General features: G+C 44.0%; 1 protein-coding gene across 2 annotated transcripts; it reads right to left on the bottom strand.

Moving 5' to 3' along the window:
- Positions 1-12,237: 12,237 nt before the first annotated feature.
- On the bottom strand, positions 12,238-20,492 carry CCDC32 (coiled-coil domain containing 32). 2 transcript variants are annotated; one of them, XM_019725482.2, is made up of 4 exons: positions 20,360-20,492; positions 18,619-18,874; positions 15,922-16,078; positions 12,238-13,243 (listed from the first exon to the last, which is right to left on the bottom strand). In XM_019725482.2, exons 2-4 carry the CDS (start codon positions 18,860-18,862, stop codon positions 13,105-13,107), a joined length of 540 nt encoding a protein of 179 aa, XP_019581041.1. In that variant the 5' UTR covers positions 18,863-18,874; positions 20,360-20,492; the 3' UTR covers positions 12,238-13,104. The 2 variants fall into 2 exon arrangements, with proteins under 2 accessions (XP_019581041.1, XP_019581042.1); XM_019725483.2 differs by having other exon boundaries at positions 12,555-13,243; positions 18,619-18,869; positions 20,360-20,481.
- Positions 20,493-24,437: the final 3,945 nt, after the last annotated feature.

Here is a 24,437-nt window from a genome sequence, read left to right as displayed (position 1 = left end):
ACAAATAGCCTTTTGGAAGTGTGCTAACTTAATGACCACGGGGTCTGCCATCCCCTCTCCTGTTGAGAATCACAAGACCTCCCCTTCAGTTCTCCAAGGGGATTTGGGTTGTATTGCTATATAAAAGAAAGCCTGGAAAGCCGGTGTGTTAAGGCACCCACCTCTTGGCTGATGAGTGCCCCCTTCATGTCTTTCCTGAATGTGGGTTTTCAGTACATGACAAGACCTTATTTTTCGTTCTGAGTTTGTGGTCTTGTTTTCCATAGCACTATGTCCCAGAAGGCTTGAGATCTCTTGGGTGGCCATGACTAGAAAGTCTGGAAATGAATTCCACAGGTGAGAGGTGTTCTCTCTGGAGCTGACCGGAGGATGCCCTGTACCTCTTGCCTCTCCCTCAAGGGGTTGGGGCTAACAGGGCACCTGTGGACACCTTTTCCTGGTTCCTATGTCTAATCCAATAGGAGAAAGAGAAGGAGTGGAGTGAGTGTGTATGAGCTGGGAGGGGTTGCTGTGAGTCCAAGCCTCCTTCACACACAAGCAACCACTGATTTGGCTTCCCTTCTTGCGCCCTTGTCAGAGAAGTGGACTGGGGTCCAGCCTTGTCTCTGTCCCCTGACTTGGCAGGCAGAGGAAGAAACTGTGGAGGGACCTTCAGAGCTGGGGAAGCAGAGCAAGGATTAGAACGTCTTATTTTCAGTGTTTTTCTTTGGACTTTTGCATTTATAATATTTCTATTTTTGAAAGAATAATTTGGCTCTTTTTCTTTTAGCATATTTTCCTTAGAGCAATCAAGCTTTTGCAATATGGAAAAAGTGACATTTGATCTGAAGGAGTCTGGAGGGGAGGGAAGCTCTGAGTGTGGGGAACTGACCTTTAGTAACCACCCACCCAGAGCTGCCGGCTGGTGATGTACAAACTGAGCCTCCAGGAAGGACGTCTGGTGCCCTCCACAGGTCAGTTCACGACGGGAGTCTTGGTGACAACCCTGGGAGGATGTGTGCCCGCGCATGTGTGTGAGCCTGTGCTCCTGTGCCTCTCTCCTGTGGTTTCTCTAGATGGCTAACGCTCTATCCCTCCTCTCACTCTGTTGCCAGCTGTCCCAGTTCTAAATCTCTCCCTCTCTCCTTTCAGCCCAGCCCGGAAGCCTGAGGGCTGGGCCAGAGGGAAGCAGTTGTTGCTGTTTTTCCCCAGCTCCCGCTCAAACCTGACACCCACAGAAAGGTCAAGCCCACGTGGTTCTGCACGTCCCCTGCCTGGCCCGCCCTGGCTGTTACCATGACAACTGCTGGGCTGGAAATGTCCTTAGCCATCTCTACTCGCACGTTGGGTGGCTGTCCCGGGCTCCAGTCTCAGAAAAGCCACTCCTGACAGGCATTCTGGAGTTATAGCGCTTCTGGGACTATGGACAGACAGACAGACACACAGAAACACAGGTCAAGCCAGAGGCACGCACACTGACTGAGACAGAGAGAAACAAGCACACTGAGGGACACAGAGAATAGGAAGATGCAAGAAAGTGAGACGGTGACAGAGCCTCAGTGATGCAGGATGGAGGGATGAAAAAGCAAAACAGAGTCGGAGATGGAAATAAGAACAAGAGACAAAGATAGGCACAGGGGACCCATGAGAACACAAAGGGAGAGAACCCCAGACTAAAAGAAGCATGGAGAAGGCCCCAAGGGAGGAAGAGAAGAGGAAGAGAGGAGAGGGATGAGAGATGTCAGTTTTTGCACCGTCCTCCCTCCCATCCCAGGAAATTACCTTGTTCTGAGCAGGGCTTGGATCCAATAGCTCATCTTTTCTGAGGCCTCACCCAGGTTCTTCCTCTGGCTGGATAACATTTGCCACCTTAGCAGGGACCTCGCCTTAAGCTAACAAAGGTAAAATTGAACCCCATCCCAACATGAGCACACACACCTCCTTGCCCTATGGAGGCAGTTGGTTCCATTTCAACCCAAATTCGTCATAAATATCTGTTCTCAGCCTCACCTCCCTCAGAAGGTGAAATGAGCGTCAGAACACTAAGCAGGGATAGTAAGAAATGAGGCAAAATTATGGAGTAATGAATGTGAACATCAGAGATGATGAAGCCCCCGGAAGTAATTAACATGAAAGACGACAGAAGAGACAGGCTGGAAAAACAGTGAGTACCAGACATGGGTGTAGGGATGAGAGAGTGAGAAGAGCAGAGGAAGAGAGCCGGGTTCCGAGCTCTCAGCAAGGTAGGGCAGAAGAGAAGTAAGAGGAGTGGTGGGCCAGCTTGGATTGGTCCTGTGGGTCTGCCCTGGAACCCTGCCTTCAACATTAGGGCAATGATTTCCCATCTTTGAAGTGTCTCCGAGGCTTTGAGTGAGGTCTCTCAGGGTCTTTGAGTTCTTGGTCATTCTTAGCCTTTTCTTCCTAAAAATAATGAGGCCATCAGTAGAGGAAACTCGAGCTCATCTAGCCTTCAGCTGGTCCTGACTTTGACCGTAGTGTGGAGGGAATAATGAAGCCAGTATCCCTACTGTCACCGTCTTCCAAGCTTACTTGTGGGCATAGAATAGAACAGGTGGCAGCCTGGAGAGCACGCTACCCTGCTGCCCTCCACCCAGAGAGCCCAGTGAGGGAGCTGGGCCCAGAAAGGAGACTTGAGCCCAAGAGAGCTCTGGGTGAATATTCAGACTATGCTAAACTAGCCAAACTGGTGAACACACTGGGCCACAGAGGCTGGAATGGGAAAATCAAAGGTCCCACAGCCCTGGAAGATGGGTCCTGGACTGCATAGGAAAGGGAGTATGTCAGATGTTCATGCCCCACATCCCTTCAGCCCACTTCTGTGGCCAACTGCAGCGATAGTGGACAGTTCTGGTGTATGCTCACAGCTTCCCAGCTTTGTCCTTCTCTGCCAGAGGCTTTTCTCAGCCCCTGCAGGGCAGCCTGGAAGTAGCAGGAGCTTAATACTCCCAAAGGGCAAACTTCAACCAGTGAGGGATGGGCCCTGGTGCTATTATTCCCCCGATTTCCCCATCACTCAATCAGGAAATTCTGAGTTGTGATCTCTATGGTTCCTCAGAGTGATTCCAGGGGGACTGGGCCCTACTCAATGCACCCTTCCCTGTCTCATTCTCCTTGCTCCCTCACTCCTGATCCCCCCTAAAATAAACTGCCTACATCCAACTTCTCATCTCATGGCATATGTCCAGAGGCTATAAAATCACACAAGGGGTCTCCTGTATTCCTCCCAGCCAGAGTATGTCCCACAAGGCTGGGCTAAAATAGGAAGTGTCGGAGGGCTCTGCCTCTGGCTGCTTATTGGTATGCATTTGTTGGAAGAGATCATATCATCTAGAGAGGAAAAAGAGCTCACCAGCTCTCCCTCCCAGCTGTTGGGGAAACCAAGGCTGACTTATTAGCAGCAAGCCCCTGTAGGTCTCCAGTGGACAACCATAGACTTTTATAACTGGAAAGGACCTTAGGGGGTCACCTGATCCAACTTTCTATGTGATGCAAGAATCCCTTTTACAGCCTCTCTGACACCTGTTTAAATACCTCCAGTGACAGGAAACTCACTACCTTTTACTGTCTATTCTTGGACAGCTATTAGAAAGTTCTCCTTATATTGAATGGTAATTGATCTCTCTGAAACTTCCCCAAACTTGTCCTAGTTTGTCCTTTGTTTGACTTCAATGTCTCATTTTTCTTCTCAAGAATGCTCCAAGTATTTTAAGGCAAAGCATATCTATTACATCTTCTATTTTCCAGGCCAAAACATCTCATTGCCTTGACGTTTCTTCAAATGACTTGATTTTCTGAGACTCCTCATTCTGGAGCCCTCCTCCAGGGAGCACTGTGAGTTTCTCAATGTTGCTATTTCAATGTGGTGCCCAGATGATGCTTCAGAATAGTATGACTAGTGCAGAATGTATTTTTACACTGCTATAGCCCTAAGTACATTCCATTATTGATTCCTAGAATTGTAACTCTTTTGGCAAGTACACAACACTGCTGACTCAATTAAACTGTGAAGACACTGAACATTTGTTTTGGCTTCTCAGCATACTTTTTGCTTTTCTTCATGTAACAGCAACTCTCCTCCACTTCCTAGTCTTGAATGGTTCTGGTACGATTGCCAATCACAGTATCCTGTATCCCTAGCCATAGGTTTGGGCCCATGATATAGGCCCAGTCAACAAAAAGTTTCCTTTCCCTGGCCACAGTAATTGGTTCAGTGATGAGCATGTGATCCTGGCTAGGCCAATCAGAGTCCTTCCCTGGGATTTATTATATGGAGTTGGAAGAGAGAGCTCTACCTCTGGATTTGCTAAACTGGGATAAAGTGCAGAACTCCTAGACCTCTCTATGCTATATCAACACACAGGAAAAGTTAAGAGTGAAAGAAAGAGGAGAATAAAAATATTGTTTGAATCCTTGGATCCAACTGACTTTGAGGCCAACTCCACTTCTGTCCTTCCCAATCTATGTCCCTTTATGGTTTAATCTAGATTGAGTCTGGCTTCTGTCACTAGAACAAACTAATTAATACACAGTTCTTTGTCCTCTAATTGTGTAATTAATTTTTTGATCCTAAATGAAGGGCTTCACATTTATCCCTATTAGGTTTCATACTTTGTCCCATCCTGCCAGTCTATAGAAAATTTAGAATTGTGATTCTGTTGTTCAATCAATTAACTATCCCTCTCCCTTTTGATATGGATGCCCTCTATGTACTTATCCAAATCATTAATAAAAATGTTGAGCTGGACAGAGTAAAAAAAAAAAAAAGAAAAAATCAGCATCATGTCAGTTAATCAATCAATACGTATACTTTTGAGACAGTTGTTCAGACAACTGTGAATCTACTCAACCATACTTTTACCCGGCTTACACCCTCCAGCCTGTCTCCTAGATCTCATAACTTGCTTAGGCTCCATGCCAAAGACCACGCTACACCTTGGTATTCTGCTCAGCTACCAACTGATAAAGTCATCGAAAAAGGACATGAGATTGAAAAACCAAAACTGGTCCTATTCTTTAAAATGCTCATACACTTTCAGTAACCCATCTCGTTTCCTGTGCACGCGTGCATGCACACACATAGACATGATCCCTCACCCATCTCTGCCTCTACCTCCTTCCTCCCTTCTTACCTCATCTGCAAAAGAACCAGTTTTTAAAAAGCGTATTAGGTCAGCATGAAGGGAGAAGAGAGTCAGTCTTTTTGGGAAGAGAAAACCTTTACTTCAGAATAATCTGTGACATGTAGCACTTGGGAGTGGGAGATGGGGAGCATGGAAGATGAGTATCTTTTAGCCACACATTGATTCATGGGGCAGCACAGTGATGGCTTAGTAAAGCCTGGTGCTGGAGGGTGGGGACGCAAGCCACAGAGACCCAGTGTCATTCCAGCCTGGCCTGTAGGCGGCAGTATTGCACAGCAACAAAGAGCACAGGCTCTGGAGGAGGACCAGGCCTGGCTCTCAATCCTGGTTCTGTCACTTGCTAACCACCCACTCCTACCTTGTGCCACGCTTCACTCTGCCCACTCTTTCGTGCTCTATTCTACTCACTTACCAGGTTCCAGTGGTTCTTCCCCCTAAATGCGTCTCATATCCACTTCTCTCTAACCTCATTGCCACATTCATGTGATCACCATCTCTTCAAATATTTCTTCTGCCCTATTCCCTCCCTCTCTCTTTACCTTATGGGACTCAAATTACACATTTATTAGATTGTTTGATATTATCCCACAGCTTTTGGAAGCTTGGTTTTATTTTCTCCACCTCGCCACTCCTTTTTCTCTTTCTGTTTCAGTTTGGGTGATTTCTATTGCCCTTTCTCAAATTCGTTGGTTCTTCCCTTAGCTGTGTCTAGCTATTGAAAAGCCTTTTGAAGGAATTCATCTCTGACATCATGTTTTGTTTTGTTTCTTTTTTAATTCTAGACTTCCATTTGATTTTCTTATAGTTTCCATATCTCTGCTGAAAGAATCCATCTGTTCATGCAAGTTACCCACCTTTTCCCACTAGACCCTTTAAGACACATCATTATTATTTTTTTTTCCCCAAGTCAAGTTGTTGTCCTTTCAGTCTTAGTTGTGGAGGGCGCAGCTCAGCTCCAGGTCCAGTTGCCATTGCTAGTTGCAGGGTGCACAACCCACCATCCCTTGCGGGAGTCGAACCAGCAATGTTGTGGTTGAGAGCCTGCGCTCCAACCAGCTGTGCCATCCAGAAGCTCAGTGGCAGCTCAGCTCAAGGTGCTGTGTTCAATCTTAGTTGCAGGGGGTGCTTCCCACCATCCCTTGAGGGACTCGAGGAATCGAACTGGCAACCTTATGGTTGAGAGCCCGTGCTCCAACCAACTGAGACATCAGGAGGCAGCTCAGCTCAAGGTGCCGTGTTCAATCTTAGTTGCAGGGGACGGAGCCCACCATACCTTGCGGGACTCGAGGAGTTTAACCAGCAACCTTGTGGTTGATAGCTCACTGGCCTATGTGAGAATCGAACCGGCAGCCTTCGGAGTTAGGAGCACGGAGCTCTAACCGCCTGAGCCACGGGGCCGGCCCATGTCATTATTATTTTAAAGTCCCTGTCGGATAGTTCCAATGTCTGTGTTATCTGTGTGTCTGCTTCTGTGTATTTATCTTTTGACGATGGATTGGGTTTTTTTCTTTCTTGCCTTATTGCATGTTTTGTAAATTTTTATTGAATGCCTGTCATGTGTAGAACAGCAGAGACTGAGGTAAATAGTATTTATGCCGGTAAGTGAGCATGCCTCTTCTGTCAGCCTCTTGGTCTGGGGTGTTGAGTCAACCTAACTGGGACACAGGCAGGGTTTGGGTTTGGTTGTTGCTGTCATTACCTTAGTGTGTCACAGGCTTCAAGTTCCTCTAGTGCTGGGCTGCTTAGAGTGGGGACTAGGGTGTCAGAGTGTTTTTTCTGTGTTCCTGCTCCACCCTCAGCTATTCAGCCATCCCCTCTATCAGCAGTAGGCTGCAACTGCTCACTATTCGGTGCTAGGCTCATGGAGGGGCAGGGCATGGGGGTGGGAGGCAGGGTGTATCTCTGTTATCCTGGTTCAGCTTCGGTCTTAGGCCGGTCCTATGCTCCTGAGCTTCAGGAGAGGGGTTTTCTCAGTATGTCTGCACCTACTCCCTACGACAGCCAAACTCTGCCTTATCTCTGTGGTTGGTTTTGGGTGGCCAGAGTTTCCTGTCGTCTTCTCTAATAGAGTAGACCTTTGCTTGAATCTTCAGCCCGAGACAGTTTCCTGCTTCTCCTCGTAGGGTAGAGGGTATTTGCTTCTGCTCTTCCCCCAGAAGCAATGGACCTTTGCCTGTGTTCAAGGCCAAGACACTTTTTACCCCTTACCCAGAAGCAGAAGAGTTTTGCTGTTATTCCTCTGAAGCAAGAGTTAGCTCCTCCCCCAGTTGTTTAAGGCTTTTGCTTACAGAAGCAGCTGAGGCTTTTTTCATTCCCCCAGCAGCTGCCTTAACTCCTGCATGCTTGCAAAACCAAGGAGGAAAGCTCTTTGCTAGTTCTTGTCCTGCTCCCACTTTTTCTCATGAACCTCTGGGGACGCCTGTGGAAAAAAGCTTGCCTGTGAGTACAAACGCCCCTGTGCACGCTAGCCCACGTGTAGCCTTTCAAATTTTGTTAAAATTCTTGTTAGTTTCTCCTTACCCGCTTGTATGACAGCCACCTCTTTCCTGCATGCTCTGCTAACGTTGAAGCAGTTCGTGTGTCCCTCCCTCTCCTTGAACAGGTTTTACTTGGTTACCTTGTGACCTCAGCTTTCTTAGGGCTCAGGAAAAGCTATGATTTTGTAGAGTATCTGGCTATTTCTCATTAGTAGGATGGGAGTGACATTGTCTTGCAGCATTCACATCCTAAGTAGAAAGAGAAGTCCTCAAGTCACTAGCATCTCTTTCTCAGACAACTGCAGCCACCCCACAGCTGGTCCCCTGCATCCAATTTTGCTTCTCCCCATACTGCATCCAGTAAAGTATACCAATTCTGTTACCATCAGGAACTAGAAGGAACGCAAATACTTGAAATTAGCTACATAAAATCTGAAACCTAGGTCATGGTGTATTAGTTGTCTATTGCTGACTATCAAACCAACCCAAGATGTAGTGGCTTAAACCATGACATTTATTTCATTCATGAATCTTCAGGGCTTTGCAGAGACAGCTGGGGCAGCTTTAAGACAAAGGCCTGAAATAGTTTGAATCACTTACACGAGGTCTGACAATTAAATTCGCAAGCTTCTGAAGGCAGTTTTTGGAGGTGTGAACCCACTGCCTTCTCAGCCACTGGTGCTGATAATAAACGCTTATTCTATGACCCTCTCCACCTCCCCCAAAAATTTTGCGAACTTTCTGCAACAATGTTGCTAACCTTTTTTTGATATCAGAGGAATTATTCATTATGAATTTGTACCAATTGGACAAACAGTTAACCAAGTTTACTATTTGGAAGTGCTGAAAAGCCTGTGTGAAAAAGTTAGACGACCTGAACTTTTCACCAACAATTCATGGCTCCTGCATCACGACAGTGCACCAGCTCACACGGTACTGTCTGTGAGGGAGTTTTTAGCCAGTAAACAGATAATGGTATTGGAACACACTCCCATCTCACCTGATCTGGCCCCCAAAGACTTCTTTCTTTACCCGAAGATAAAGGAAATATTGAAAGGAAGACATTTTGATGACATGCAGGACATCAAGGGAAATACGACATCAGCTCTGATGGCCATTCCAGAAAGAGTTCCAAAATTGCTTTGAAGGGTGGACTAGGTGCTGGCGTCGGTGCACAGCTTCCCAAGGGGAGTACTTCGAAGGTGACTAGTGATATTCAGCAATGAGGTATGTAGCACTTTTTCTAGGATGAGTTTGCGAACTTAATTGTCTGAGCTCGTATATCTGATGACTGGGAGGGAAGACTCAAACAGCTGGGGACTAAACTGCTGGGAACACCTTTGTCTCTGTGTGGCCTCTCTAGTATGGTGGCTTCAAGGTAGCCAGACTTCTTACCTGTTGGTTGAGAACTACAAAGGAGCATGTTGAGACAAAGAGCGCACACCTAGATGGAATGTTTTTAAGACCTAGCCTCAAAAGTCACATTATTTGTGCTGTGCTCTATTAGCAAGGCAGTTACATGGGTCTACCCAGGTTCAAGGGGAAGGAATATTGACCCAACATCTCAATGAAATGAACATATCATACTGTAAAATGAAAGTGTGAAATGTGATGTACTGATATGGCCATCTTTGGGAAATACAATTTACCACACATGATTCTATTTGTTCTGCAATAGTGGAAAAAAATTAACTTCAAAGAAATCAAGCTATAAAATAAAAGGATAACCATGAGCCCTCTAATTGAATTATTTCATGTCCACGTACCATTGCCAAGTGTGAATTTGTGCACCTCTAATCAGTTTATGTCAAGCCCATGGCAGCCATAACCATCTTTCCAGATGCAAATCTGACCATCACTGCTCCTCTTAAAATGACCCATTAGCTTTCTATTGTTCCAACAATGAATTCCAAACTCCTTAACATGATTTATATAGCCCTTCACACCCAGCATTGTTTATTAATTTTCAACCTCACCTTTTGATGCTTCCTCCTTTGTCCTTTATGCTCCAGCTACACTGAACTACTTTCCAGTCTCCAAACTTTCTTTTGCCTGTAGACCAGGGGTGTGAAACTTTTTTCAACGTTTTTTACCAAGGGCCATATGCGGTAAAATACACAAACAGCCAGCCACTCGAGGTGAAGTACATATTGCCTCACCTGGTTTATTTAAGTAAACTAAATATATTTTTGGAATTTGCTGCGGGCCAATTAAAAATGGATTGCGGGCCGCAGTTTGGACACCCCTGCTTTAGACCTTTGTACATGGCTGTTTTCCTCTTCTGGAACTTTTCTCTGCTTCCATACTCTATCCCTCTTTTCTAACTGCTATTTATTTTTCTGGACTCAGCTTCCCTAACAGGGCCCCTCTCCTAGCTCCCTCTCCACCTGGCCTAGCACTCCCATAGCTCCTGTCCATATGCTCTCAAAACACCCTGTGCTCACACCTAGGCTCCATAGCACTAATTAGCTAGGCCATATCTCCCCCTCCATCATTCCATGTGGGAAGATGTGATTTTATTTTATTCACCACCATGCACAGCACCTGAAGCGTGGCAAGGGCTCAACAAATATTGGTTCGATGAATGAATCCGTGCCTTAAATAACCACTTCTGGGTTCAGGTAAAGAGCCCTCCCACACACCTAAGATTGCTATGGCAGTGTCCTGTCTTGACTCTTGTAACTGAAGTAGGGCAAAAGCTAGTTGGAATAGTTTGGAATTTTCAGGAAAATATTGACTGTTTCATGTGACTAGAGCTGTTTTCAGCCTTGGGGACTCACTCCTAGGCAGGGCCAGGGCGTGGCTCCAGGTCGTAGCAAGTCCTGTGGGCAGGCCTGCGTGCGAAGGACACACCTCAGCAACAGCTGGTGGGGAGTTTGTTTACTTGCTGTGCCTATATCCAGAGCCTATTTCTGGAGCAGGTTCTGGAAACAAGCCTGTGCCATTCCAGCACTGATCTTGCCAAGCCCTGGGTGATGAGCACATGTGCCATAAGAGAACAGTGGCAGCCACTTGGCTGATCTCCTTGGCTCCAACCCAGCGTTCCCTGGGTCTACCACGTCACTGCTGCGTTGCCCCTGTTGGGAATTGCCCTTCTGTAGCCCTAAAGTTTAGCCCTAAATATTGCTCCGTTTTCTCTAACTTTCTGTTTCACTAAGGACATGAGGAAGGAAGTTAGGGGTGATAAGAAACTCGTAAATTTTACTGATTTGAGGAAGTCCTAACTAGTTCCTTGGGACTTTCCAGGGTCAAAGGAAACAGATCAGTATTTTTGGCCAATACTGTTTTTCCTATGGTTGGTCCAGTTTCTGAAAGGGAACTGGAACACAAAGAGGTCACTTGACTTATTTATGATCACACAGTAAGCTGCAGGGCAAAGCTAGCACCCAAGACTCTTGGTTTCAAGTTTAGTGCCACTTAAATAGCCTAAGATAAATCTATATTAATAAGTTAGCTTCGGGAATGAAAATCAAATTTGTTTTTGGTAGAGTTTTACCTTTTTTTAGAGGCATCACTTAAGATGTCACCTCTAAACCACTTAAGAAACCATAGCTACAGCTATTAGACTCCCTTCTGTGGAAACCTGTCTCTATTAAAGAGTTAAGCAAGAAGGTAGCCAGAGATATGCGGCCTGCCCCTTCACACCTTTCCTCATCCAGGTTCCGACATGGGGCTAAAAGCCTTTCAGGTCTGCAGTTCCTTTTTGGTTCCTTTACATCAACTCTCCATCTTCTCATACTCAAATTTCTGTTTCTTAGGTTGAAAATTGGAGGTAGAAAAAAGGCAAAGCTAGAATCTTACCTGAATTACAGAAATACTATTTTCTGATATAGAAATATTCCCTAACTGTCTTATGATGAGCTGCTCTTTGGGAGAGTGTTTTGGGATCTTACTGCTCTTTTTCTTTAATTGTTGTTATGGAGGAAGAATAATTTTTGTTTACCATGCTGGGAACAAAAAAATATGTCTTTTTTTTAATTTTTAAACGTATGCAACCAGCTGAAAGCCATCACATGGCCCTATGTGATGAGGCCCCCTGTAAGAGTGAGGTCTGACACCTGAACCCCAGACAGAGATGGCAGCTTGCAAGTTTGGTCCAGAGCCAGATGATGGTCCATGTCTGGCTTCCTCCGAGTGTCTGGGGAACACACAGGCCCACTCTTTGTGACAAAGGTATCCTACTAATAAAAAGCAGTAGGAATAAAGCTAACACCATTAGTCAATGCAAAAAAGGGGAAAATAATCCTGTATCTGGAAATTACAACCAAAATATTCATGTAATTAAGCAAGGATACGGAATTACCTGGTTGGTTCCCATCTTTTTGGACAAAGAAAACACTTGATTTCGAAATGAGCAAATGTCTGAAAAGTTTTACAGCCACCCTGCATATCATTAGGGACTTGGAACCTATTACTCAGGAAGAAATGCCATGGAGCCACGGCCTCAGAATTATACCCTCGGAGCACCGAGGTCTGGCTTGTCAAAGGGTAGGTGTTAGAAACAGGAGGCTGGCAAAAGTTACCAGGTCCCCAGCGTTGGCATGCATTTGTTTTTACCTCCCCACTGCCTGGGAGCATCTCTCTGGGAGGAATCAGGTCCATTGCACCACACACAGCTGTTGTGATGAGAAAAGTTTTATATGGACAACACAAACTAACAAGAACACCATATACAAGGAGGGAAGCACAGACTCAGCCAGGAAAGCTGCTACAAGGAGCAAGCAAGGAACTCTTCAGCAGTCCTGTCAAATTCTAGCACCATATTTCCCGGTCTCATTTGAAATTTAGCCCATTTTAAGTGCAGGAAGAAGTTAGGGGAGAAACTATGCATGAAATAAAAGACATATACATACACACACAGAAACACCCACCTTTTCACACTTCTTTCGTCCATTTCCCCCATAAGGAACAAATCAGGTGAAGGAAAAGCCCAGGCTCTTTTCTTAAAGTCCCTATGTTTAATATGGACTTGTTAGAGAAGCCGTGAATGGGGCTTCGATTCAAGGCAGACTTCACTCTCCTTGGCCACATGCACCCCTGACAATTTTACCAAGGGAATGCTTGGAGCACAGGCAGGAACATCCGGAAGAGGCAAGGAAAAATATGGCTCACTTAACTTATACATGTACATTATTCACAAGGGCATCAGTCTCCAAATACGTTTGGGTCCTTCCTAGATTCTTAGCAGACTTCTCATCTGCAGCACCGGAACTCAGACAAACTGTGGGACATACAGGAAAGCAGGATTTTGATCCAGCGCATACTGTGTCAAAGTCACTTCATCCAAGACAGTCACACATGCCAGCCCCAAGCAAGTCCTCAGGGGCCCCGCAGCTGTTTGCTTTGGTAAGTGGAGGGTTGGGCTTTTCCCTCCTTAGATTTCTCCTTGCTGCTGCGGCTGTCGCTGAGCTCTCCACTGTTCCCTGTGGACCGGAGACAGCTGCTCAGCGTGTGTGTGTGTGTGTGTGTGTGTGTGTGTGTGTAATTTATTGTTCCGCTGCCGCTGGCTCATCCCCAGCCACTGGCTTCTCAACTTGTGACTCTGGAGGAATCAGATACTGGACCTCCTCTGTACTGATGGCTACTTTATCTGGCTGGAGCCACCTCTTGAAATGTTCCAAGGTGCTAGGAAAGAGCAAGAGAAAAGGGTGGCTGCATCAGACCTCGATGATTAATTACTTAATGATTATCTCAGTTACTCAAAAACTGCCCTCCCACCCACCACCAATTTCTCCCTACAATTGTTTTTCACTAACACGGGGAGAAGGATGATACTCCTCTGACAGCTGTACATCCTGGCAGCTCCCAGGCATAATTTACCCCCTGGTGGGCACTCTGGCTACAAGCACCAGGCCCCCTTCAAATGCAGAACCTCTGAAGGCTTGATGAGAACAGCTCCGTCCTGCCTTTTTTCCCTCAAAACTGAAGAGGACAGAAATTGTCAAGAGGAGGAAACATTCAAATAAATACCAAATTATTAGCGAGGCAGAAACCTGAGCATCTAGAAATCTCTTATACCTGAGGCAGTCTGAAACTCAATTACGCTTAGCCGCACTGAGCATGATTTTTTTCGTTTGTGAGCTTTATGTTTAGTTCATCCCATAGCAAGTCCCCAAGATGTAAACATCTGAGCAGCAGTGTCCCCACAAAGGAATGGCCAGTCTGCCAGAGGGCCCCTTTTCTGTCTGGATCTGAGGGGAGGAGGAGGTGTCCCCCTCCTACCTTCCTCACGTACACAGGATCCTCACTCTAACGCTATTAGACATTCATGGTAGAATATAAAAGACTAGACATAAGGGAAACTTCATTCTGTTCTCTTAGGCCAAGAAATAAGGCCACACCCAGCAGATTTTAGACACCTGTCAGTGTATGGGGGAATCCTGTTGTGCACAGCTGGTTTCTCAGCCCATTAGGCCCTTGCCAAAAGCAGACCATGAGGTGGGTCACCTACCTGGCCTTCACATGTGTGAGGAACCACACAATTTCACTACAGAATGGCCTCTGTTAAAACATAAACTTTGAAGTTTGAGAACAGATGCATATCTACTGTTTCCTGGTGCTTGTTTTGGACAGTGATAGAAAGAAGCATTCCCACCAATGTAGGCTCAGAGGAACACCTACCCATAGCTCAGGGGACTCAGGTGCTACAGGGGCATTTAATTGTCACCTACCACACTTTTCATAGAATTGTTTCAATTATTTCTATAGAGAAGGGAAAATCACATTATTTTAGGTGTTGATAAATACACAGAAACATTAACTTGAGCCTTGGTGCTGAACTGATTTCAGAGAAAAAGAATTCTACTTGAGAATTAGGCAGAAAAAAATGTCCTTTCTCCTCAGAAATGGAAAGGAGAGAACTATTCAAGGGGAGAGAATACCAAATTATTAGTGGGTCAAGAATCTGCAACTTCCAGTCTATTTGTGTTTGGAGCAGTTTAAGGCTCAGTTGGGTTGAGCCTGTAGATACAGAAAAGCAAAATTTATATTCTTTTTTGAACCCTCAGAGGGTAACTGGCCTGACCTTAGATGCCACACTGATTTCTAAAGGATCTTGGGGAATGCTGATTCAGTATTCAAGATACTTTAAGTGAAAAAGTAAAAATGTAACTATAAACTTTTTTTTACATATGGTCCATGATTTCAGCAGCAGTATCTTCATCTGACAACATGGGACTCTCAAAATCAATGTTAATGACAGGTTGCAAACTTAGTTAAGTCATATTCCCCTAAGACTTTTTGTTAAAATTCAGGGTTTTACTCCCCTCACTGATCTTTGTTTTGAATAATTTCTTACTGAACTTTAAAATTCTATTAGGAAGAATATTAATGATAGTTAACACATAAATAGTACTTACCATGTACCAGGCACTATTCTAAGCACTTTACACCTAGTAACTCACTACCCTCATAACAACCTTATGAGGTAAGAGCTACTACTCCCACTTGATAGAAGAAGAAACTGAGGCACACACAGTTTACTTACCCAAGGACATAACAACCAGTAAGTGGCAGAGTCACGTTCCCAGTGTCACCCATCACCCTGCTCTTTGTGGCCTCTCTCCTTTCTGCACCTGGCCCACCTGCAGGGACTGTTCAAGTCCTGCCTCCTTCCCTGGCACAAACACCAGAGCCCATAGGGAGCTCAGTGGTCTCCCAACTCCCAAAGCCTGTTCTGTCACTTCCACTCATCTGGCTCTTCTCTTATGCCGCCTCGTTAGTTAGGTACGTCTTTATATATACATGTATTCGTCATCTCTCTCTAAGTAGTTTTGAGGACCAAGAAAAGGGTCTAAATCGTCCGTATATCTCCCCTCCACCCCACATCTCCAGCCCCATGACCGACCAAGCACAGTGCCTTCACGCAGCAGATGCTTAAGAAATTCATTTATTTAGTCTACACAAATGTGAATGAATGGCTACAATATGACAGAAACTCTGTAAGGCAATGGAGATTCAGAGGTAAGAAAACATTGTTCCAGTTGTTGACTGATTACTACTTTCTCAAGTGCATTATGTACTCAAAAATGAAGACAATGGTTTATCCTCAACTATATCCAATCTGCGATCAGGATGCAGCTGGAGTATTTGCCTTTTGGCAAAAATAGCCATTTTCAAAAATCTGCTGCTGGTCTCAGAACAAATAGAACAAATTTACAAAGGATGATCTTAGCTCGGAAAAGCTGATATTGCTATCAACTAATATCTTAACTCAGATGTCACTCTCCCTGAATTCTTTAGAAAAACAGAAATGCCCTCAGCAAAACACACTGTCACCTGGAACTGGATGGGGAGTCAATTACCTCTCATCAGAATCAAGTCCATCCACAAAGAACTCTGATGCTAACTTTTCCTGGAGGAATCGATCCCAGCATTCCTTCTTGGCTTGGGCCAGGGTTCGAAGCATGTCCTTAGAGGTCACTTCCTGATTTAAACCTTTGATTCTTCTCAGTTTCTTCTCTAAAGAGTTTAACAAGGAAAGTGAGTATGAAATGAAACTGAATCTAAAATGCAAAATGCCAACTTAATAATTCTCTCACTGATGAATACATCCACACCCCCTACAAAAGAGCTCATTTTTTAAGGGGGACAGATAAAAGGAAACGTACATTTTTCTTTTTCCTTCACAGTGTCTTCACTCGACATTATATCAAATAAATGTTTAACCCCAGAAAAGGGAAAAGCCATACTTCTCATAAATAAATCAATAGCACATTTCCTTTGAAATCACAGAAGCCCAGCAGGTATCTCTAAGGAATGCTTGCTTTCCCTGGCTTGACATGTGTATACTATTGTCTTTTTTCAACTCCTTCAAAATAGTCTCTCTGAAGAGTCAATGGTTTTTCTTTTTGTCACAGTGACATAAAGCAGTTTTCAAACCTCATGAGAAAGAATTAGATAAAATGATCAGAGAGCCAATGGTTCATTAGACCTAAAACTGACTTGATGAGAACTCAATAATAAGAGACCTTTAAGATCTCTATGTATGATTAAATTCTTGATTAAAGAGAAGGCATCTCCCAACATTTTTTAAAGTCGCTCAACTCGTGGCCTGGATGTTGGAACCTAATCAAAACAAACATCTTGTAGTCCCTGTGGGAGTGGTCCATATGGCTTCCTGATGGTAGATGTTTAATTATTCTTATTTGCATTTTAAGTATAACTGTTGAACAGATATCCTCTTTTGAAGAATACAAGAAAGGGTATCACCATTTGCCTTCTGCCTTAACTTAGTCTTGTCTTCAACTATAATAAATGGGTAAATGACAGTTTTTTTTGGAGGGGAGGGATGAGCATCAAGCCCCAAAACAATAGAAACTTTATGATTTGCCATTCTGTTTTCATTTCTAAACAAGCCACTTCAGCTGGCACCCACTGATCAAAACAATAAATAACTCTTGTTACTTCAAGTTACCACAAAGAGCTCACCCATGTAAAACACCTGCAGTTGATAAACATTAAATATTTGAGGAATTTTTCTCTCCTTGAGGATATGAAAAGGGTATGTGTATCTTTTTGGATATGTTGAACTGGCTGTTTTTAATTGTTGATCTTAGTGAATTCTCTTTGATATAGGTTTATTTGGCAATAAAAACAATCTTTACATTGTCTGGCCTTGGTTGTCAAGGCAGAAGGTAGTCTTTGGGGCTGGAAAAGATCTTCTCTCTGAGTGTCCTGAGTCCCGGATCAGATGTGATCTGAGTTGGGCAGGCAGAAACAGGTGTCATTGCATACTCCAAAGCTGCCTGCCACTGTCTTCCAGACTCTGCCATAGGCACCAGAAATGTCTCTCATTTTCCTCAGAGAAGAAAACTTTAATCATCTTCTTAACTGATTTTAGAAAAGATCAGGGGAGTCTTAACTTTCTGAACCAATCAAAATCATCACCAAAACCATGCAAGTTTCTTATAACCCCTGGGCGCTGAGCAACAACAAGCCAAAGGATCTGATTCTTCAGCTTTCTCCGAGTGTTGCTTCTTCTCCTTGTGATCATAACAGATGTTCTGACAACCACAAAACAGAATTGTCAACCTCCTCAGCCATGGCTGTAAATATTATTATCCGATCTTTTGTGGCTTCCCGACAAATCTCACATTATACCCTCATCTTTCTCATTTTCCATCGTTCCACCTATGTTTTTCTCTTATCTTTTTCCTCCAGTATATCATTAATAAAATTCCTTTTGTTTTTCCAAGATATTTCTTAGCAGTCATGTAAACTCTATTCTGACTCTTTTATCTGTCCTTCCTCAAAAGCTGCTTTTTCCTGAATTGCCTTTCCTCCCTCAAATAATTATTCCCAGGTTTGGTTTTGTGACACATAGATGGGTCTTATAGATGTTTAATAATAAAAAGATACCACAATTTTAAAGACTGGCAATCACTGCCCTATACTGATAATTCTCTTTCTCTAGCATAGGACAATCTGATTCTCTTTACTGTGTTTGGAGTCTCTCTAAATATTTATACTTAAGACCACAGGACAGGGCAGTGAAGATGTGTTCAGGAGATATTTTAAAAAAATAAAATGGCTAACAAGAGGCAGAATGAATTTTATGTCAACATGCTCCCATTCCAACACTCTAATATAATAGCTTTTCAACTGTAGCATCAGAAATCCACATGTAGCCATGGGGCCATGACCCTTCTTTCAGGAGGGCACAAGGTTTGACACTTTTGAGTTATTTGAACATATGAGCCACCGATAGTAGGCAAGAGGGTCTACAGAATGGCAAGAAATAAAGCAGAATTTAGACGAAACAGAGGCAGGAGGTGACAAAGTGTTTTAAGGGATGTTCAAGGGAAAGGGGGTCCTTCCCAACAACCAACCTGAACCACTCCCTAAGTTATACCTGACAGATAACATGCAGTGAGGACAAAAGAAAAAAATTAAGAATAGAAAACCAGGTTTGATGTAAAAGAACTTCAACAAGCTTCCTTAAAACCACCAACTTCTGATTTAAAAAAAAAAAAAGGAAAAAAGAAAGTCATCTAACTTACCTAGAGATGCTAAATACACTTCGGAATCCTGCAAGGGAGCCCAAGGTTTTATAGCTGGCTGAGCAGCAAAGTCTGAGGCCTCTTTCTGGTCTGTGCCTGCAGGGTAAGAATCTAGAAAGGAGTCTGAGAAGGTATTGCTGGCACCATCCTCTTGGTCGGGATTTGGCAGACAGGAACAGATTTCAGCCCAAAGATCCGGGCCAGATTTTGTGGCTGTAGAGTCAATGCTCTCAAACATTTTCATTTGGAATCTGAGCTGAAAAACAGAAGCTCAAGTAAGAAAGCACTGGCTTTAAGGATATAGTATAAGTATGTAATACTCAGATATTTGTTTACACATTGAAGGAAGATAATAGGCTTTTCAGAAGTTTCTCTTAACAAAACTGAAAATGTCTTTTCTTAGGTTTCTGTGTTACAGATAAAAAGATGACAAAAAAGTAATTGGGTTCCTCTTTTGGCTCCGCACTCAAGTTGTTTTCATAATGAAGTTTGTCTTTAAAAATGGAATTTCTACAAGCCAGACACAGGACAAATATTGAATGATTCCACTTATATGAGATACCTAGTACAGTCAAATTCATAGAGACAAAAAATAGGATGGTGGTTGACAGGGATTTTGGGGAGAGGAGAATGGGAGTTATTGTTTAATGGGTACAGAGTTTCAGTTTGGGAAATTCTAGAGATGGAGGGTAGTGATGGTTGTACAACACTGTGAATGTCACTGAAGTGTATATCTAAAAATGGTTAAAATGGTACATTTCACGTTATGTATGTTTTAAAACACACACATGAATTTTAACCACAATCCCAGTGATGACAATCAACCTGCACTTTTCTCCAAAAGTCCCCTGAATTCATCCACTGTGTCCTCACCCAATTAAATTGTTTTCAACAAGGCAGCGAATAAAAGGTCTTGCACAGTTCCATATACACAAGGATAATAAAAGTGCTGCATGGTGAAAATGGTCTCTCAGAGAGTACTGTCGCATGCAAAGGCCCATGTGCTCATTACATGTAGAAGCTGGGCTATATGCCTCATGTTCTTATTTTAACAGTCAAACACTGAAAGATGGACATTTTCATCGTTTTCCAGATGAAGAATCTGAGGCTCAGAAGGGTACTTTGTCAATGACACATTACTGATATACGGTGAATCCTTGATTGGGAACCAGATCTGTGCCGCTCCAAAATCCATGTTTTTATTTACCCAATAGCACTCTGCCAGTTTGGGAATATACTGAAAGTAGCCCAAGCAGAGTTTGGTGGTAAGGGCTACGTAGAGCCTGGGGGCTTTCATAACTACCTAGTCTTATAGCGTAGGTTGACACATTCTTTTAGGAGGGACCTTTGAGATTAGGAAAGCTGCCTGCGGAGAGGTCTGAATAATTCCAGGACAGCCCAGCCAGCGAAGGGGCCCGGAAGTAAAAGGAACAGATGTGTCACGGGAGCCCCGTCTGATGCCAGGGGCCACAATGAACACCTCCCCCCGCCGCCATCCCGAAATCGTTTAAACGCACCCAAACCAAAATTTTGTTCACACCTGAGCCCCGGTCCCCTCCCCCCCTATGACGTCCAGAATCCTGCAGGGAACCCTGGTGTCCAGACCCCGGGCCTCAGTCACTCTGGTCTCAAGCATTGGCTGGGCGGGATGAGTCAGGCTCCAAGGCCGCTTGTGGTATTCCAGGATGGGGTCGGAGACCGGGATACAAAACTCTGGGTCCGCCTGCCCCCGCACACCTACCGCAACAGCCTGCCCAGCAGCTCGCAAACGCACCGCTCAGCTCTGTCTCTATGAGCCCGGAAGAAATAGGGGGCGGAGCCTCCGAGTGACCGATCCTGGAAGTCCTCCAACCACCGCCCGACTTGGAGATGTTCTGTGCGTGGATAGGTCGACTGGAGCTCAGCTGGGTGAGGAAGTGAGGAACTGAGCGCAAGGAAGCGGTGGGCGGGCCTGTTGTTGCCGGGAAACGCATGTCTCCTGGGCCCCTACTTTTCGCTGGAGCCAGGTTGGTTCCACTTGTGTCTGTGAGTTCCAACGCGCGGACAACACCCACCATTCCCTCCTCAGATGGGAAGCCCGGTTTTCAAGGCCTTTGACTTTTCTTGGTTCCCTGAGCAAGTTCACCTCCTCAGCAGTTCTCTGGGCCGGTGTTTGTCTCCGAAAATTTCAGTCCTCGCTACCCTAGTTAGAGCACTTTTGCTAATGGGGAAGGAGGTGACTTCTTTCCCTACTGGCAGGAGACCTTTGTCCCATTCACCAAGTTATGAAGCTTTCCCTCATTCATTTAGTGAATAGACGCCAAGCTCCTGCTGTGTTCTGGGCATTGTGTTAAGCGGGAATTCAAGACAGACAGACTTGATATGAGTCCCAAGAGATCTTTACAGCTCAGTGCAGAGGGGTGCGCCATGGGGCAGACAAGTTTACAAATAACAGCAAATAGATGTAGAGGAGATGACAGAAGTGTGGCCAGAGTACATAAAGGAGAGTGGATACGGGAGGTGTGTGTCAGAAACGCTTTTTAAAGAAGATGACTTTTGATATCCTTTTAGGGGTTATCAGTTTACTGCAATGCAACCCTTCTTCACCCCTACAACCCCAATTTCCAGGTCCAATTACTCTCTCCTAAAGAAACGTGTACCGAAAGACATCAGCCAACCATCTGAAGAAGTAACTTGGCTGATGATGTGTCTCTAGATGTGTCCAAAGCCAATCAACGCGGCTATGGTAGTAACAACTACCACCATGGGAAAGGGAACTAGGAGGAACTCTGTTGCTCACATTTATAACCATTCTGAGAGAGAATACACAAACAGAAGGAAGTGGAAAGCATGGAGGTTAGAAAACAGGAGCAAATAATAGGCAAGATTTTAGCAGTGCTTATTCACAGGGAATAAATGGGGAGTGGGAGTGTAGGGGTGTGGAATCTCCCAATGAGAGATCCTCAGAGGCCTCCAGCTACCAGCCCACCAACAACAGGAATCTGACAGCATCTGATTCATAGAAACGGGCACTGTCACTGTCGCAGGTTTATAGGTGCTTCATCATTCTACTCCGTGGCCTTTCAACTCTCTATGCCCTTTTCTCTTGCTCACCCAACAAACTCTTGATTTCAAATTTGGCCTGTTAAATATCTTGATACCAGGATGAGGGTGCCTTTAACAATAGGCACCAGTAATCACTGGTATAAAAAGGAATACATTTTATAACTTAAAGTTACAATTGTAAATTAACAAATTGGCACCCTTAGTGATTCACCCGTGTCCTCTGAGTTTAATTAGTATGTGCACTGAAAAAACCAAACCAGATCCTGGACTTGCACAGCTGAAACCATAAACAGTGATGATCTCTTTTCCAATGACTGCTCATGCTGGGGAGCCACATGAGGGCAGTCAGCTTCCCTTTATTTTGCACTCTGCTTTAACAGCAGTGCTATTAGCACAAATATGTTTTTTATTTATGTCTTAGAGCAGACTATCCTTCATTGAGATCAGGAACCATGTCTTTCTTACCTGCGTATCTCCAGAGCCAAGCAATGTCCGGCAAATGTTCAAAATTTGTTGGGTGTGTGAATGTTTGAATTAGAACCCTCATGGTCAAGGACCTCACTGGCCTGGTGCTAGACCTTGTGATTCCCTCTTCACTCCCATCATAATGTTGCAACATTGTGATCCTTTTGGAATGGAGATCAAATCATGTCACACACACACACACACATACACACACACACACCAAAAACTTGTTGATTTCCCATTACTCTTAAAATACTTAAAGCCTTAACATAGTAAGTTAGTTGGAGTTCTTAGTTCAAGTTCTAGCCATTTTAAGCAGTAAGAGGAATTGATTGAAGTTGCTCTGTCCAATAGAACTTTCTATGATAATAGAAATATTCTGTATCTGAGCTGTCCAATAAGGTAGCCACTAGCTGTATGTGTCAATTGAGCCCTTAAAATGCAACTTGTGCAACTAAAGAAATGAAATTTAAATTTTATATCATTTGAATTAATTTAAATTTAAATAGCTACCTGTGGCTAGTAGCTACTCTATTGTACAGCACAGGATTAAAGGATATTAAGTAGCTCAAAGAATTTTGAGATGGCCTGTGATTTAGGCTGGGATCTATAGAGCCAGGAACAGTGTCTAATACTCACTGAGGAACTGCTCAGGGAACAACCCACTACCACTGATGCCGTGCTGAGGTCCAGCTGCCTGTCACTTGCAAAAGTTAAAAATTGAGACATGGTTGGTGGAAAGAAAAGCAGGTTTATTCAGAATGCCTGTTTATTCAGAATGAATTCTGGGAGGATGGTGAACTCCTGTCCAAAGGCCACCTCCCCATTCCTAGACTGGTCAGAAGGCTTTAGAGGTACACAAGAAGAACAAAGGAAAGTGGGAATCGGTCAGGCAGGTCCTAGGGCTGACATTCTTCCCGGGGTCTGGTCTGTTTTAAGATAATGTTATCTCTGGATTCTGGACCACCAAGGGCTGGGGTTTTTTATGTATGCCAGTGTCTGGGCGCCTGAGGATTAAGAAATTGCTCTTTTCAAGTTAGGATTTTGTTAATTAAATGGATTAATGAGGTATGTGTAATCTTGAGAAAGGGAATAAAACAGAGTTCTTCAGTTAATCAGGAAGGGCAGAAACAAAGAGGAAATAGCTGAATATCAGGGTGGATCAAACTGCAAACTAAGTCTAACTACAAGTGGCTAGAGAGAGCGATGCGGTGAGTCAAACTGCAAACTAGCTAAGTCTAATTACGTTATTTATTTACTGAATTTCACCCTTACACCACTGCACAGACACTGCAGCTGGCATTACTGACTGGGCACTGGACACAAATCAGATGCCTCCAATGCTATCTCATCAGATATGAATGCCCACTTCCTCTGTGTGTGCCTCTGAACCAAAGCTTCTGCCTGATGGACGCAGTCCAGGTGAAAGCTGATGTCCAAGCTGTAAGGGAAGCTGGGAAGGCCAGTTTCTGGCTTCTACCTCTTGAAGGCAGTACTTATTATATGGGAAATTCCCCACACAAAAGAAGAGTGTTGAGAAGATGCTGAATGTCCAAAGAGTATGACAAATGTCTACTCTGTGTGGTCTTGTGGTCTATACCAGTGCTTCTCAAACTAATATGCAGACAAACCATTTGAGGATCTTGTTAAAATGCAGGTTTTCATTGAGTAGATCCAGAGGGAAAGAGAATCAAGATTCTGTAGTTCCAACAAGTTGCCTGGTGTGGCCAACATTGCTAATCCACAGCAAGGCTTCATACAATCCCACAAGGACTCCCTCTCTCTAGACCTCTCTGATATCTCTCTCTGTGTCTGTGCTTCGGACACATTCTGAACAACATTCTTTTTTTTTTTAATGACTTTATTGAAGTATAATTCACATACCACACAGTTCACTCTTTTGACATGTGCTGGTTCTTATAGGCCCTGACTTCTCTTGATTTGGCTCGTTTTCTTAGTTGGTTTCAGTAATTTGCATTTAAGAACTGATAAATAAATCTTCTGATCTACTTGCAGTTTAATCTTAGGACAGGCGTAAATGGGAGGCAGTTGGGAGTTCTCTAATCATTCTCACTCTGTTAGGAACAAAGGCAGGTGTGAAAACATTGCTTCTGGGCTGTACTTTTAAATGCATATATAACAGCTTTATTGAGATATGTCACGCATTATAATATTCACTCTTTTAAAGTATACAACACAGTAGTTAAATATTCTTAGCATATTCAGAGGTTAGCGGTCTGTTCTGTCGTAAATAAAGTCTGTTTTAAATTTAGAGTCTGTTTTGTTTTAAATAAAGGTCCTTTCAAGAT

This window comes from Rhinolophus sinicus, linkage group LG03 (genome assembly GCF_036562045.2).
Source record: "Rhinolophus sinicus isolate RSC01 linkage group LG03, ASM3656204v1, whole genome shotgun sequence".
Taxonomy (NCBI): Eukaryota; Metazoa; Chordata; class Mammalia; order Chiroptera; family Rhinolophidae; genus Rhinolophus; species Rhinolophus sinicus.
Note: the sequence above shows the minus strand (reverse complement) of the source record. Positions and strands in the feature narration are given on the sequence as shown.